Source organism: Ursus arctos, unplaced genomic scaffold, assembly GCF_023065955.2.
Source record: "Ursus arctos isolate Adak ecotype North America unplaced genomic scaffold, UrsArc2.0 scaffold_9, whole genome shotgun sequence".
Classification (NCBI taxonomy): domain Eukaryota; kingdom Metazoa; phylum Chordata; class Mammalia; order Carnivora; family Ursidae; genus Ursus; species Ursus arctos.
In genome coordinates this window covers 1243895-1260145 of record NW_026623111.1, presented here as the reverse complement: position 1 = coordinate 1260145, position 16251 = coordinate 1243895, and the positions used below count along the sequence as shown (strand labels likewise).

At 64.3% G+C, this 16251-nt stretch overlaps 2 protein-coding genes across 2 annotated transcripts in view; one reads left to right on the top strand and one right to left on the bottom strand.

The window, feature by feature from the left end:
- POLN (DNA polymerase nu) overlaps positions 1-5199 on the top strand; it is a 158957-nt gene extending 153758 nt beyond the window's left edge. The window contains exons 23-25 of the mRNA XM_057309675.1: positions 2579-2646; positions 4024-4085; positions 4847-5199. Coding sequence (XP_057165658.1) covers positions 2579-2646; positions 4024-4085; positions 4847-4945 — 229 coding nt within the window. The 3' untranslated portion in view covers positions 4946-5199. The remainder of the gene's footprint in view (positions 1-2578; positions 2647-4023; positions 4086-4846) is intronic.
- A 1389-nt stretch (positions 5200-6588) lies between these two features.
- On the bottom strand, positions 6589-16251 carry NAT8L (N-acetyltransferase 8 like). The gene is made up of 3 exons (XM_044379405.3): positions 15817-16251; positions 14221-14385; positions 6589-11618 (listed from the first exon to the last, which is right to left on the bottom strand). The coding sequence occupies exons 1-3, from the start codon at positions 16187-16189 to the stop codon at positions 11251-11253; spliced, it is 906 nt and encodes a 301-aa protein (XP_044235340.2). The 5' UTR covers positions 16190-16251; the 3' UTR covers positions 6589-11250.

The window sequence follows — 16251 nt, the reverse complement described above, 5'->3', positions numbered from 1 at the left end:
CAAGGGCCCAGAGAGCCTCACGCAGTCACCCCCAGGCCCCCGCGGGCCGCAGCCACAGGCCGGCCTCCACTCGGGGCCCCCAGGTCCAGAGCAAGAGGGCAGGTGAGCTCCCAGCTGCGACTCGTTGGCGGAGCCAGCGGCACTCAGGCTCCCCTCTCGGTCTCTCAGGACACGGGCCTCTGTGAAAAGGCCTTTCTAGGTTTCAGAACATGTCGGAGCCAGAAAGAAGCTTTCAGAGACAGTTGGCTCTAACACATGAGTGTGGACAGGGGGAAACTGAGCCTCAGAGCCCACCCTGGTCCAAGTTCGTGCAGAGCTGGACCAGCGCTGGGCCTCCCAGCCCGAGCCGCGGAGCTGCAGCTTTTGCTCACGCTGTGCTCCTGCCACGGAGAGGACCAGGAGACATGCCTGGTTCCCCCGCCCCGGACGGTGGCCACCTCCAGAAGACCCTTACCCTCTCCTTTGTCCTTGGGTGCAGGGACAGCCGGGAAGATGCGGGGTGGTCTGTGGAAGATGGGGTCATCGGCTCATCACCAGGGGGGCCCTCTGACCTCTGGCCACCTCTCAATGCCGCAGTAAACCCAGGGCGCCCCATGACCAGGCCTGGCTCACCGCCATGGCGCACTCAATCTCCCAGCCTCAGAAACGAGCAGAGAAGGTGCCAGGGGTCCAGGAGGCAAGAGACTCAGCCAAGCAGTGAGAAGCGGCCTTGATGAGCCTGAACTCTGTGAGACGGCCGGACAGCCGCGGGCTTGCTCCTGAGGCCAGGAGGGGCGAAGCAGGAAGGATGCAGGGTGGTGACAGGTTGATGACAGAGCCAGGCCGGGGGCAGGTGCCGAAGAGGCCGGGCTCTGCTGGAGCGTTCCCTCACAGGAGTGTCGCAGGGGACAGCAGGACAGCAGGCAGTCACTTCGCGGAAACAGGGGGGTCTGACACATGCACTCATCTGCCCCACATGGGGGTCTCTGCTGCTCTTCTGTCTTGTGCCCCAGTTTCCAGTTGGAAGTCCGGGAATGTCGCAGTCAGCTGTGGGAGCGTGTAAGTGACTAACAACTCGGGCCTATTCTTAGGTTGCTGCCACACCAGCGGCTCAGAACTCAGCGTAATTTCAAGAAGTGTGAAAACTGATTCTGCTAAATCTGAAAGAAGGTACGAAGGCCTCTTCTGAGTTTCACCCATTTGAAAATGAAGATCCCGTGGGAGTGAAGACCCTCCCAGAGGCCGTGCCGCCAGCCTGTTCTGGCTTCCAGAGGGCGGCCAGGAACGTCCTGCGGATGCTCTCCCCGTGGGACCTGTAGGAAGCTCTGTGGCAAAGCCTTGCGTTCCCCCGAACGTGGCAGCAGCGCTCATCTCTGCCCTGCAGTTGGAAGAGCTGCCCCCTCTCCCAGCTGGGGCTTGCTGCCCCGGTGACTGCTGCGCAGGGGCCCTCGCCACTCCTCTCCTGTGCAGCCCTGGTTTCCTGATGCCTCTGCCGGCCACCTCTGCCCTCACACGCGGTCCCCATAAAGTGCCAAGGATCAGATGTGGCCTCTGACCTCGAAGGCCCAGTCCTGGAGACAGCAAGTCACACAAACAGCAGAGCACAGAGGTCCCTCCGTGATGTCCCCCATCCTTCCTGTGGGTCACCTGCACCACACCTCCCCTCCCTGAGTGCACAGGGCAAGCCACCTCCCTCTGCCCCGAGGGAGGGGCTGGCATCAGGTCCCAGGCCACAGAGCATGGCAGGCATCATCCGGCCAAAGCACCTAATTCAGCCCAGATTCCGCCTTCCACAGAATGCATGAAGTCTGGCGTGTGCTGGCCAGATCCAGCTACAACCATGTTCTGTGCAGCCAACAGAGCTACGGGGGTGTCCCCGACACACCATCCCCTCCCCATGCACACGTTTGCACCTGCTGGTCACTTGAGTCTTAGCCCTTCCGAGACCCCTGTGCCTGGGCGGTGCCTTGCCCCCACACCTCCTTCCACAGTCCAGGCCCCACCCCCCCACATCCTATTTCCAGGGTCCCTGAAGGGTCTTAGAGAAAGGGATGCTGTGAAGGGTGTCCAGAGCTGATGGGGGCACAGAGCCCAGGGGGCCTCCAGTGCAGGGGCTCACCCAGTGGAGGGAGCTGGAATGAGCCCCGGCCTCTCTGGGCCTGTGATGGAATCCATGGGGCGTGACCCCCAGGCCCAGAGCTGGGAGGGGGAGGGCAGGTCTCAGGGGCAGCACTGTTCAGGCCAGGATTGCAGCAAGCTGTCCAGATTGAAGGCGGCCTCCCTGCCATGACCCACGAGCAGCAACTTGCTGAGGTCTGGCAGCCTCGACTCTGGGAAGAAGTTTACGTCCAGTCCTGGCTGGGTGTCCCAGGTGCCTCCTATGATGGGAGCCAAAGGCTAGGGTCACTTCTAAACTGTGCTCGCCTCTTCCCTGGAGACTCTCCTGCTGACAGTCAGGGGACCCCAGGCAGCAGGGGTCTTCCTGGGTCTTCCCACTCCCCACCCAGTCACATCCTCTAGAGCGCCCTGTACCACGAGCTTCGTGGCACCCATGCAAAGCGCCTCAGGGTGACCCCCCCCCCCCCGCCGTGTCTTCCAGGTTGGTGGCCCAAATCCACGATGAACTGTTATTTGAGGTGGAAGATTCTCAGATCCCAGAGTTCGCAGGTGAGCCTGGGTAGCACAAAGCTGCTTTGACTTCCCAGAGAGCTCATGCGGCTTCCCAGGCTGGCTGGCATCTGCCCCTTGTGGGGAACTCAAGACCACTTCCCTGCCCCGTGCTGAGTGGACATGCCCAGTCCTGGCCATGCCCCGTCCTCCCTGTAGGGTCTGCCTCAGCTTCAGGGCTCTGAGATGATGGGGACCCCCCTTCTGGACTTGCTGGCCTTGTGGGCCTTGGTCCTAGGGTGCGGACTCCATCCTACAGAGGCAGCTCCATCCCTCTTGGGGTTCCCTGCACAGCTGGTATTTCCCCAGTAGGGGGCAGGGGGCCAAGGTCCCGCCTCCTGCCTTTAGGAAGCACCTGGACACTCTTGCAGCTCCCCAGCTTGGCCAGGGCCCCTCTGCAAGGCTCCTGATGCACATGCCAGGCCAGAGGGGCTGGCCGTGCTGCCTTCCCAGTGACCCAGCAGCCCTACGCCCCAGCGTCTGCACCAGCCTCCTGCCCCCCCCCCCCCAACACCCTCTGCACGGCACAGAGAAGGAAACAAGGCCGCAGAGGTCAGGTACACGGCCCTGGGGTACCATTGTCCCACCCAGGCACCCAGAGACCGGTTCCCAGGGAGTTGGTGGGTTAACCCCGGAACCAGGGAGGGGAGAACAAGGCAGCACCCACCCCTTCAGGGGGTCTTCCTGTCACAATCTTTGTATCGAAAATTGCAGATAACTTAGTAAGATGGAATGAAATATTTGTTGATCAAAGGGACAAAAGAGTTCAGAGCAAACTCTGAGAAACGTTGAGCCAGCTGACCCCTCCCCTGCCCGTGCTGCTCCCTTTCTCAGGGCTGGAGGGTGACTTCCCCAGTGGTGACTGAGGCCACACAGCCAGGCCAACCCACCAGCACCACAGAGCTGCCGTTCTGGGCTTTACCATCACATGCAAGTTCATGGGCATTTGGTGGGGGCATGGGTCCTCCTGCCCCCGCTGCTCCAGCCAGGTTTGCCCTATGCTTCCTCCTCTTCCCAGCCCCACAGCCTCTGGACAAAGCTGGAGGCCCTGGCACAGTGCCTGCCCCCCGCGCCACCTGCCCAGGGCCCCCTGGCTGAGCCTGGGGCTGGGGGTGAGGTCGGCAGCAGAGAAACTTGCCCCTGGGAACCAGAGTTGGTGTAGTTAAGATGCCTTCAGGCCTGTGCTAGGGATGTGGCCAGTGGAACTAGCCACAGTGTGACTCCTGGGCTGCCGGACCCACCGGCACAGGTGACTGTCGGACTCAGAATAACTAGGGAGCCGGGGGCAGGGGCTGGGGCCTGGGCATTCCCATGATGGGCCCACCTCTGCCCAGATGACTTGGGGCTGCCCCTCTCCCTCTTTTCCCTTTGTTCCAGCTCTGGTCAGGGGGACCATGGAGTCCCTAAGGAGTGTGCGGGCCTTGGAGCTACAGCTGCAGGTGAGGGGGAAGGGTGGGGGGTCGGGCCGGTCACACTCCACACTGCCAGGCTCCTCCCAGCTGGACACTCCCAGCCAGCGCCACCCAGAGGGGAGACGAGAGTCCAGCTCCCACGAGGCAAGAGGGCCAGAACACAGGGCATGGCTCCAGCCCTGCCTACCACACCTGAGCCCCCAGACTGCTTCCCTCCCCCACCCGCCCTGTGGCTCCTGGAGGCCCAGGAGGCCCACCCACACACCACCTGTAGTCCTGGAGGGAGCAGAGGGGCTGCTAGTGGCAGGGAACTGCAACTACGGGCAGCCCGCATCCTCCCTGTCACGAGGGAGATGTTGAGCCATGGTCGAGGGCCTTGGCAAGGTCGCACTCAGGCTTAGGGTCCTTGGGAGGGCTCTCCAGTCCCCCCTTTGGCATCTCTCAGAACCGGCTGACCCCCAGAGAGCAGGACCCTGAGGTGGTGAGCCCATAAGGCACTTGGCCTGGCCCAGTCCCTGCAGGCCTGCTCCCAGGCACAGAGGGCCTGGCAGGGCAGCCAGGGAGCTCAGCCACGGTTGAGGTGTTATGACCTGGGGGTGCCTGTGTGCCTGTCACTGCATGTGTGAGCGCATCTGTCCGCAGCAGTGCACTGTGGCCGTGTGAAATCACGTCTTTGGGCAAAGTGGCTGCCTGGTGCCAGGGGCCCATACCCACCTGCATGTGGGGTTGGGAGCCGGCTGAGAAGGGCTAGCCCAGGCCTGGTACTCACCACCGGCTACTGCCCACAGGTGCCCCTGAAGGTGAGCCTGAGTGCCGGCCACTCGTGGGGGCACCTGGTGCCGCTGCAGGAGGCCCCCCGGCCCTCGGCCCAGCCCACGTCCTGCTGAGTCTCCAAGCAACCACCCAGCCACCGCCAGCCCCCTTGTCAGCACCTACCGCGGTGTGTGCATTTTTCCCTTCATTTTGTCTGTAGCCCCAGGCAACAGTGGGAGGAGAGAACTGGTTTCCACCAGCCCATTGTGTGGCCTTCCCCAAGGTCAGCACTGGGCGCTTTGTACTGGCTCACAGCTAGAGCAGGACGTGGAGAGGGCCACATTCACCCCCTGGGTTGTCCTCTGGAGTAAAAGCCTTCTTCAAAGCAGGCCGAGCCTCTGTGCAAATGAATTCTTCCCGTGGGTGGGAAATGCCATGCCCACAGCCCTGAGCCACTCAGCGGGAGCCACGGGAGCCACAGCTGAGCGCCTGAAACAGGAGCGGCCCAGCCTGGCCCATAGCAGGCGCTCCCAGCCCTTCTCCCGCGGAGCCTGCGGTGCGTTCCTCCAGGTGCACAGCGGCTCAGCATCTAGCCGGTGCCCAAGGAGCTGCCAACAGCCTGGAGCCCTCCCCGCTGGCCCCCTGAGCTCCCCACAGCCACGGTGGCGCCCCTTCCTCCCAGGCCACCCTGACGGCAACGGTGCGCTGCATAGAGAGAGCACAGCTGGGCAGGTATGGGGTCTGTGCTCACAGCTGACTCCCGGAGGCCAGAGGGGCCTGTGTGCCTGTGCGTGCGTCTCCAAGAGGCCTGGTCAGGCCGTTGGGGCCTCTGGAGTCAATGCTCCTGGGCCCCCCAGCCTCCCCACGAACCTCCTGCTGGCCAGTGACCAGTCCCTGGGAGCCAGCCAGCTCCCCTGACTCTCCTCTCAAAGTGGTTCTCCCAGACCGTGCACCCTCCTTGCACAGTGGGGACATGGAGGCACAGAAAGGTTACATCATTGTACAAGCCCACCTGGGTAGTTCATGCAGCGGGTGGGCTGCCTGCACCTCTGCTCAGCTGCCTCTCCTTCACAGCCCCTGCAAAGGGACCCCTGGGGGTCCTGCATCCAGGCCATCCTGGCACCCCAGGGTCTCCCCTCCCTCGTGCTTCCCTGTATGGTTCTGAGTGCACCTGCTAAGAGGGATGCTGGGCCCCTACAGCACCTGTTGGGGTGGGGGGACATGTCGACAGGTGCTCAGATGCAGCCCTGGGTCCGGGTGAGGCTCTCCCTCCTGCGGGCACCAGAGCTGCTCAGGTACGGGGTGACTGGGCTTACATGCCGCCTGCTGTGCAGAGCACACTTCTCCGCTTACTGTGCCCAGGCCCACCTTTCTGGTTCCTTTCTGGAACATTCCAGAATCTGGAGAGCTGGCCCCCTCCATGCCAGCTGCGGGCCTGTGTTGCACGTCCATGTGCCTGTGCGCGTGCGGGTGGCCACGCCTCCGGGGCCTGTCTGGGGCTGGACGGCACCTCACTGTCCCCAGCTGCCCCCATGTCATCCTCCCTCACAGACACCACAAGGGAGGTGGGCCTGATGCCATCACCCGGGCCCTTCAGAGCTGAGCTGCTCCTTGGGGGTGCCATCTGGGCAGGTGGATGCCCAGGCCTGCAGTGGAACCCCAGCCAGGGTGCCTAGCACAGGGACAGTGGCCTCAGCTCCAGAGGTTACCCTAGCACCTGCCCCCACCCCTAAGTCCCAGGCAGGGGCGCCTCAAGAACACACAGGAGTCCAGTTCCGTCAACTCTGGTTTTATTGAAAAACAACAGCATTGGGGGCCGTGCAGGCAGAGGGCCCACAGCACTCCCCCCTTGCTGCTCACACACCCACAGGAAGCCTGCGACCCCCACCCACCCCGGCCCTGCAGCCTGTCTCCGCTGCCCCTCTGGGCCCTCTCGGGGGCTGTTGGGGCACATCCTGGGGTCTCAGGACAGGTGCCACAATTGCAGGGTCATCAACAGTAACCACAGGAAGGGAACCCAGACACCATGACATGATCTGGGCTCTGTTCACCCAAACACACGGCGTCCACAGCAGCTGTGGTCAAACAGCCTGACCAAGGTGACTCCACGTCATCAAATCTGATCTTGGCTGGTCTGGCTAAGTGTCCACCCATGCTATCCTCCCCGCACCCCCCGAGACCCAGGCAAACGCTCATCCGGGCCTCCCCACCCCCAGCCCCCACTTCACACAGGCCCGTCCAGTGCCCTCCACCAAGGGGGAAGGAACACTACATTCAAGGTTTGCTGGGCCCTGGGGCAGGCCTGGGAGAAGGAAGCACAGCACGGAGCCAGGGCCCCTGCGTCTCGGTGGGGGGCTTAGCGCCAGCCCCCGCGGCTGAAACAGGAGGTTCCCTCCCTGTCGCCACACGCTTACACACGTGTGCACACACGTGCAGGTACACACAGGCACAGGCATGCACGTGTGCGCGTGTACACGTATGCGTGTGCACACGTGTGCATACGCACCAGCACACATACACGTGTGTGCATGCACACACACAGGCACACCCCTTCTTCAAAATGGCTAATTATTGCTGTTAAAAAAAAATACATCCAACAACGGCAGGTCAGGTCGGGGCTCCTCCTGCAACGCCCCAGGCCCTGGGCTGCCCTGCTCACGGCACCAAGGAGCAAACATTTCAGGATCTGCCCCACACCCAGCCTGCAACACAAGCCCCGAGAGCCTCAGCCAAAGGCCCACCGGCACAGGAACAGCGGCCGAGGCCGAAACAGTCACTGCGGCAGCTTCACACGTAGACAAGATCGGTGCTGCCCACCTGCCTGGGGAGGGGTGCTGGGCTTCCGAGGCTCAGGGGCCACTGTCCAGCCATTCCCTGGACACGGACAGGAGGGTGGCTCCATGGGTGCTGCTCAGCTCCTGACCTGGCCCCAGCCCAGCAAGGGCCTAGGCTCAAGGCCACATAGGCCAGGCAGGGGTGGACATAGGCCAGGCAGGGGTGGGCAGGGGCGGGCGGGGGCAGGCACTCACACTGCCCGCGTGACTCCCTGTGGCCCAGAGAGCCTCCCAAGCACTTGCTCAATTCCCGAGGAAGCCTTGTGAGCAGCCCCCGGCCTGTCCCTGGAAAGGCCTTCTCTGAGGAAGGCTGCCCAGGGACAGGATGGGGGCTGCCTGAGGACCTCGTGGCCTCAGCCCAGCTGTGGGGCCTCCCAGCTCAAGTCTACTCCCAGGGCCGCCCCCCCCCCTACTTCCCTGAGGCAGGCTGGCCCATCTCTCTGCTCCATCCACCCAAGGGCACAGTGGGAGGCCGGGCTGGATGTGACAGGCCTCCATGTGACAGGCCTCCGCATGGCTGGCCTCAGCAGCTGCAGACAACTCAGTGTGGCCACACCCTCAGGGGCCAGCTCTCTGCAGACCCCACACCTGGGCAGCGGGAGCTGCCCCAGGGACACTGGTGGTGCTGGGCCATCTGGAGGGGCTAGAGCGCTCAGTTATCCTGCATCCCACTGCCCCAAGCTGCCCACTAGGTTTGTGTTCCAGGCTCATCTAACAAAGACATTCTGGAACACTCCACCTCCTGCTTTCCCGTCCAAAAACAGAGGCTTCCAAAAGTCCTGGGAGCCCTGTCTCCTGAGCATGGGTGCCACGCCTGGGGACCGGCTTTCCCTGGGCCTCGGCAGGAGCCCCTGGGGGAGGCCCAGGAGGCCAGCACAGAGAGGGAGGGGGCCCAGGGCCTGACAATGCAGAGAGCTGCCCAGACACACCACTGAGCAGAACCCCGGCGGATGCTTCACAGAGGTAGAAGAAGTAACATCAGAATTTCTACAAATGTATAAAATTCACATCTTGGTGCACGTTTGTGGAGGAGTTAGCTCCCAGGCTGGAGGGAAGTGGCCAGCCAGGGACAGGCGTCCCCCACAAGTGTGCCCAGCCTCCGGCCCAGGGGAAGGACGGGAGAGCTGCTCCCCCGGTGATCTTAGAGGCCTGCCAAGCCACACACGGGTCAGGCAAAGGCCCTGTCCCAAGTACAGGGCACACCCAGCGGGTGCCTATGGCCACCACCATGCTGGGGCAGCAGCCACGCGGTCACCCTGGGCCATCCAACTGGGGCAGACACTGCAACCTACCCTGCCCACAGATCCTACACAGACAGACAGACGCCAGCAGAACAGGAGAGGGCCACACATCCGCCCAGGAGCAACCCCGCTGACACACTTTGGTCAACGTCACCCAGATGCTGGCAGCTCCAGAGCCCCAGTGGGCTCCCGCGGCCCCCACCCACACATCCCCACACCAGGGACCTGGGACTGCAAAGGCACAGGATCAAGGGAAGCTGGCAGCTCTCCCGAGCTACCACTGACAAGACACAGCCCACCATACTGGGGCGCCCACTTGCCCTTCCTGCCCCGCCAGGCCTCAGATCAGCCGCAGCCCCCAACACACCCCACACCAACTAAGGCCGCCCCAAGCCGAAACCAAACCAAACCAAAGGAGGAAAAAGGCACAACTGTTTGTTTTCCGTTTTGCTAAAACACTTTACGTCTCTCTGTATAATCCAGATTAACAAAATCTGAGAGCTGCAAGAAAATAGGGTGCCGATTTCTGTACAGTCTACAAAACTCCCATCCCCGAGCAGGGACCGGACGCCACCAGGGAGAAATGTACAGGGGAGAGTGGGGTCTATACAATGTTCTGCAAATATCTCGATTGCTGACAGCACGAAAGGCCCCTCGGGAAACTGGGCTCGCTTCGCACGGAAACTTGCTTTGCTAGTTTCCGAAGCGCCTTTCTAAGGTCCCCTCTGTGTCCCCTACGTGGGACCCAGCTCCATGGCCCACTGTGCCTGCCACCCCCCACTCTCCCAGCTCCCGAAACAAAGGGGCCTCGGTGGGCATTTATGGCCCTCCTGCCACCGCAGCCGGGTCCAGGCTTACAAGTTGGACACATGGGCACTGCCAATGATCCTTTTCCTCCCCCTCCACCCCTCCCCCGTCCAGGCCACCCCACACCTGACCGCCACCTCCCACCTCAAGACGGAGAGGCTGGGAGCACGGCCAGGCCGCCACCCTGCCCCCAGCCAAGGTGGGCAGCACTCACTCCTCCCAAAGGCAGCAGGGAATTTGCTGCTATCCTGACCTCAGTCCCATACGTCAAGGCTGGACAGGGGCAGCCCAGAGCCTCCTCACAAACCAGGAATGCTCTTTTGAGGGGAAGAATGCTAAATCAGGGTCTCCCTCCAGATTTCAAAATCTGAAACCCTTCACCCACCCGGCCACCCCCCCCCCCAAACTGGGCCAGAAAATAGTGCATACTCTAGACCACACCGGCGTGTGTGCATGTGTGCATTAAGGTATAAACTACCATTTTGTCCCAAGAATTAAAGTCATGCAGAGTGCTATTCTGTCTAAATAACTTATTAAAAAATAGGTCGGTTTCAGGTTGGGAGAAGCTGTGGGCTCAGTGGTGTTGGCAGCGGCCTGGCTTAGTAAGATTCACAGGGCAGAGCCCATCAGCCGTTAGGCAGCGCGGTCCTCGGGGAGGTCTGGGAAAGGCCACCGTAATCTAGCTGGCCCTGGGGACAGGCGACCGCATGACTGCCTCCCCACCCTGCTCTCCTGAAGGACCCTGACCAGGCTGTGCAACAGGTTGCTACGGGAACCACACCTGGGTGACGATGCCAGGCAGCAAAGCCGGGGCGGGGGGGGCAGGGACCAAAAGGAAAGAAATGTGACTTGGTGTCAAAGCAAAGCTGGGCTGGGGGGAGCAAGGGGCAGTGAGAGGCAGGCGAGCCCTCCAGAGAGCAGGTGGGCGGCCGTGGCTAGCTGGAAGGCGGGGCAGGGGGCGCTCACCAGTCCTGGCCCAGGCTGAGCAGGGCAGCGGGGTGAGAGGCTGTGGTCATGCGGCAGCCAGGCCATGTCCTCAGCATGCACAGAGCAAAGCGGGGCCCGTGGCCAGCTCGGTGCCCCACAGGGCGCTGGCCGGCCAGCCCAGCAGGCCACGCCTCCCAGGGACTGACGGCCGAGCCACAGCCTGGCCGGAGGCCAGGGGTCTGCCGGGCAGGGGCCGCGCCGCAGAGGTTCTGTGCTTGGTGGGCCGGGCTAGGCCTGCCCCGTGGTGGTGGGCCGGGAGAGGCCCTGCGCGCAGGCCGAGCAGCCACGTGGGCACGTGGTGGTCCATGCTGTCACTCTTCAGGACGCAGCCCCAGCAGGCTGGGGAGGGCGAGGGGCCGCGGCTGCAAACAACCGAGGCCCGAAGTGTCACAGACGCGCAACAGCCCCACACCCCCTGGAGAACCAGCCAGAGAACCGCGTGATGTTGAAAAGGAAAAACCCAACACAAACGCCAAGGTGAGCGTCTGAAAGCAGGCCCGGGCGGTGGGCAGGCGGGCACAGGCGGACGGGGCGGCCAGGGCGGCAGGTGGGCGGGCAGGCAGGCAACGGTCACTCCTCGCGCAGCTGCAGGCGGTAGCGGTGGTAGCGGACCTGGAAGAAGAGGCGCTCGGCCAGCGACAGGGTCATGCCGGGCAGCACATAGTGGTCACTCGAGCCCATGTGTCTGAAGCCCAGCGACTCGTAGAGCTTGTGTGCGGCCACCTTGACGGCCGTCGTGCCCAACACCACTGCGGAGTAGTTGTGCACCAGAGCGAACTCCAGCACCTTGCGGCCCAGCGCCTTGGCGATGCCCTTGCCACGGAAACGCGAGTCCACGGACATGCGCAGCAGCTCCACCGTGTTGTCTGCCTCGTGGGCCCGCGCCGCCACGATGCCCACCACGTTGCCATCCAGCACGGCCACCCAGAAGCAGGAGCCTGCAGGGAGAGGGCAGTCAGAGCTGTGGCAGGACACGGCTGCCTCTCCAGAGCCCTCGGAGCAGAAAGAGCCGGGCCCAACCTGCCTGCTGCCCATGGCAGCCCCTGCCCTCGGCCTGAGGCTGGGCAGACAAGAGCTCTGGGGCCAGAGTCCCTCCCCCAGGAACCAAGAGCTGGGCAGGCCTCAGCCAAACAGACCCCTCCTCTGCCCAGCTACCCCCAGAACTAACACCTGGATGGCCGTAGATGGCCATGGACAGGCCACAGGTGCAGGCGACCTGCCCTGGCTCCCAACCACTTGGGGCCCACCACACTTGTCCCTATGTATCCATACCAGGGAGCTGGAGAGAGACGGGGCCATGAGGGGACCTCCAGAAGGACCCCTACAATGGGGACTTCAGGGGGTCTGGGAGGACAGGCCAGGGCAGCAGGACCCTTCTGGGAGCCAAGCCCCTGTGGGCCTCAGGAGGTCCTGTGGCCTCCATTCTCCTGGGTCAGGAGCTGCTGAGCATGGGAGCTTCATGGCCTTCTCGGATCAGGACACAGAAACAGGCCCTTGGCAGGTTCAGGGGACAGTCCAAGTGGAAAACCAGGACAAATAAGCACCACTGCACGCCTCCCACTGACCTCAGCCTCTCCTGAGCAGGAGCCCAGTGGCCAGGCCAGGCCTCCCCACCCATGGCCTGGACCAATCACAGCCCCACACAGGGCAGGAAGAGGTGGAGGGCTGAAAGGGGATGAGGAGAGAAGCAAGAAGAGAGAGAATGAACATGGGAGGGGAGGCTTGCAGGGCATGAGCCACAGGGAGAGCCTGGTCACCTCTGCTGACCACCAGCCCAGAGGCCCCAAGAGGCGGGGGCTGGCCAACAGGGGTGCCCTCTCTGAGGAGCCCCACCTGCACTCGCCCTGACTATGGCCACTCCAGCTCCCACAGCCGTGTCTGCCACCAACGACCCCCACCTTCTCTCCTTGAGTGGCCAAATTCTCCCCCGTAAAGGTTCTGCACCTGACCTTGCCCAGAGAAATCACCCCTCCACCCAACCCCCAAGGGTCCCCCACTGTCTTGTCTGCTGGCAGGCCCCCCATCAGTTCGGCCAGAGGGGCTCCTGTCTCCTTCACTGCCATACCCTGAGACCCGGCATGCAGCCTGAGCTCGGCAATGGCTAAGGGCCCGCTGCCCTGATGGGCCCCTCCACTAGCTGGCCTGCCCACCATCCAGGGTTTTCCCCACACACACCCAGGCCAGACCGAGTATTCCCATCCCCTGAACAGCATGGCCCCATCCGCTGTGGTCCAGCTGCCCTGCCCCAGTGGCACCTTCCTGCAAACTACCAGATGTCTCAGGAGGGTAAGCACACTCAGGGAGACTGCAGCCCTGAAAAAGCAGAGTCCTCGTGCCACCCTCAGCTTCCAACCTGAGCCCCCTCCTGCTCCTGCAGCCTGGACCTGGGAGCCACTAGGTGGGTCTCACTCTTATGCTCCCTCCAGTCCTGGGCAACTCCATGGAGGCCGATAAGAAGCTGAGTTCAAGCTTAGGAAACGGTCAAGGAGAACCCAAGGTGCCAAAGGCTGGCCAGGCAGCTGCAGGACTGGGGATGGGGGTGGAGGCAGGACACCACAGGATGGGCTGGCTCTGTGGGAGCCGGTGGGCATGGGAGCCGGCAGTGCCAAGGTGGGGCACCCTTGTGCTGGGATGCCTTGCCTCTCTTGTCCCCTGCTGCCCTTCTCTGGCACTCACCAGGCTCCTCTATGCCCTCACCAACTGTTGGGGCACACACTGTTCCGTCTCCTCAGCCTGGGAACCCTCGAGCACCGGGGAGACCCTCACGCCCCAGAAAGTGGAGACAAAGTCTCCCTTCTCTGGCGCCGGACATGAAGGAAACCAAGTGGTCCTGCCTCCTAAGACCTAGCTTGCCTCCGGGTCAGCCTGGAGGACGAGAACAGCCCCCAGGGAGCTACAGGCCCCCCCAGACCAGACCCAGTCCCTCCCTGTACATAAGGCCAGGGGGCTGGGGCGAGACCCTCTGCCTCACTAAGTGGCCCAGAGACCTGAAGTGGAGGCCAAGACTCAACACCCCTGCTCTCCCAGGGCTCCCAGCCCTTGGTGACCCCCCACCCAGAACCCTCTCCCCACCAGGAGGCCCTCTGCCCCTGCCACACCAGGTCCCCAGCACTCCAGGCCAGGCCGAGACCCCGCAAAGCACAGCAGACCCCCAGCCCCTCAGCAAGCACCAGGGAAAGGGCATCGTGGGCGCAGCACAGAGAGCAGATCCGGGACACCAGGGCCCGGGGTCGGCTCAGGACATTCAGCACCCTACCCTCACAGGGTGCAGGACAGCTCCGGGTCCGTCTGTGCGGACCTTGCTTCACAAGGACCCAGTTCTCTCACCTCCAGCCCCTGCCGGCCTGCTCCACCCCCAAACCTCGGCCAGAGCCCGCCCTGACTCCGAAGGCTCGGTCGTGGGGGTGCAGCAGCCCGGGCCCACCTAGACCCGGCTGTCCTCCCCCCCACCCAGGGCCTGTCTGCCATTAGGAGGGGCTGCGAGAGGGCCCGGGGAGCCAAGGGAGGGGACCCAGGGAGAGGCTGGAGCGGCAGACTCACCGGGGGGCTTCATGTAGTACTGCTCGATGTCCGCCATGTCTGTGTGCAGAGCGCAGTCCAGGTAGGCGAGGACCACCTTCCGGCTGTAGTAATAGCGCAGGCCCAGCAGCCCGGCCGGCACCAGGCACGTCAGCAGCAGCGAACGGGTCAGCGCAAAACACAGCACTGCGGGGAGAGGTGGGCCTCGTGAGCCGCGGGCGGGGCAGAGCCCCTGGGACATCCGCCAGGCGGACCGGGGCCCCAGCAGGCTGGGATACCCCCCCCCCCCCAGCTAAATGAGCCAGTCAGGCACATGCGCAGGCGAGAGGCCACACCAAATATGCCACGACTGTTTTCCCTGGAGGAGCGGTGGGTCAGCCTACCTGCTCCTTCCGCTTCTCCCTATTACCAAACTTCCTACCAAAAGGGCATGCTGCTCCGGAGTCTGACATCACAGGATCTCTAAACCTTCTGAGCACAGCAGTGGCCTCTGGGCAGGCTGCCCTCAATGGCTGGCGGCAACCGCCCCAGGCAGGGGTCCTTGTGGGGTGGGGGGGAGGGCGTACCCACCACCCACGTGCCCCCCCCCCCAGCTGTGGAAGGGGCTTCGCATACCCCCTTGCCGCTCTAGAGAGGTGGGAAGCTCCGGAGCGCTGGACCAGGCCCCTGCAGGCTGTCCTACCCTTGCAAAAGTGGGGAGTGGGAGGGGGCACCTTCCAGCATAAGGCCCCAGGACCACCTTCTTACCAGGGCCGGCCCCCGGGGGTTATAAGGAGGGGGTGTTACGAGGAGACGGTGAGGGAGGGAAGCCCGAGATTGCTTCCAGATTCATCCGGGCTGCCAGGAGGCATACAAGCCTGCAGTGAAAGTCACTTTTGCTGCATGACCTTGGGAGAGAAACAACCCCCAGCCTCAAGCTCCTCATCTGTGAAATGGGGACAAGCACCCTCCCGGGCTTCAGGGGAAAGGCCTCAAAGCCCCTGCGGGGGCTGCCCCCTTTGGCCCCCTCACTCTGCCTCCTCGGTGCTCGCCCTCCCCCGGCACCCCGGGGAGCTGGCTGTCTTCCCCTCATAAATTAGCACTTGGAGCCGCCGAGGCAGCCTCCCCCGCCCCGCGGATTATATATAGTTACACGCGCCAGGCGCCGAGCCTCAGCAGCGGGCGCTACCTGCCGTCACCCCGCCCCCACCCGAGATGACCGGGGAAGGGACCGGAGAGGCAGCGCCGCACAGAAAGGGGACGCAGGTGGAGACCCCGGCCCTCTCCCCCGCCCGCAGCCCCCTACCCTCCGCCGGCGCTCGTTCCCACGCCCTCGCCCGGCGCGCCTTGGCCAGGAGCCCGGACGCCACCGCCGGTGGCCACCTCTCCCCAGGCCGCCGCAGAAAGCCGGTGGCGTGCGGGTGCGCGTCCGTGCGCGAACGAGGGGGCCCGAGGGGGCAGGAGGGGTCCGCTTCCCTCCCAGGCTGAGTCCTGGGCAGGGACAGGAGCGCGGCCGGGGCCCAGGACCCGAGGTAGGGGCGACCGGGGCTGAGGGCGTCCTGTGCGTCTGTCCCCGGAGGGGCCGGGCGGGCGCGGACTGCGGCAGGCGGAGCGCGGCGGGGTCCCCCGCGCACTGACCGGCCAGCAGGGCGTAGAGGAGCTGCGTGCGCGGGTGCTGCCGCAGGCCGCGGAAGGCCGTGTTGGGGATGCGCTCCATGATGCCGTCGTAGAAGATGCGGCGCGCCGCCTCCTGCTCGGCCGCGCGGAACTCGCGGATGTACACGCCGCGCCCCCCCGGCGGTCCCGCGCCCCCAGAGCCGCCGCGGGGCTGGGGGCCGGGCGCGGGCGCGGGCGGGGGCGCGGCGGCCGGCCCGGGCGCGGCGGGCAGCGGGGGCCACATGGCGCCGGCGGCGGCGAGCAGCGCGTCCTTCTTGGCCCCCGGCAGCGCCTCATGGTCCTCGGCGGCCACGATCTTCGTCTCGCAGACCATGTCGGGAGGCCCACAATGCATGCACCCGGCCGGGCGGCGCAGCGCGGGGACGCGGGCCGGGCTGCGGGCGGGCACAGCCCGGG

What these genes read in the sequence shown, in the direction of transcription:
- NAT8L (XM_044379405.3), bottom strand. Translation starts at nt 16,189, where the DNA reads ATGCATTGTGGGCCTCCCGACATGGTCTGCGAGACGAAGATCGTGGCC. An exon ending in CCTCTACGCCCTGCTGGCCG is followed by an intron (nt 14,386 to 15,816) that starts GTCAGTGCGCGG and finishes CTCTCCCCGCAG; the next exon opens with TGCTGTGTTTTGCGCTGACC. An exon ending in GTACTACATGAAGCCCCCCG is followed by an intron (nt 11,619 to 14,220) that starts GTGAGTCTGCCG and finishes CTCTCCCTGCAG; the next exon opens with GCTCCTGCTTCTGGGTGGCC.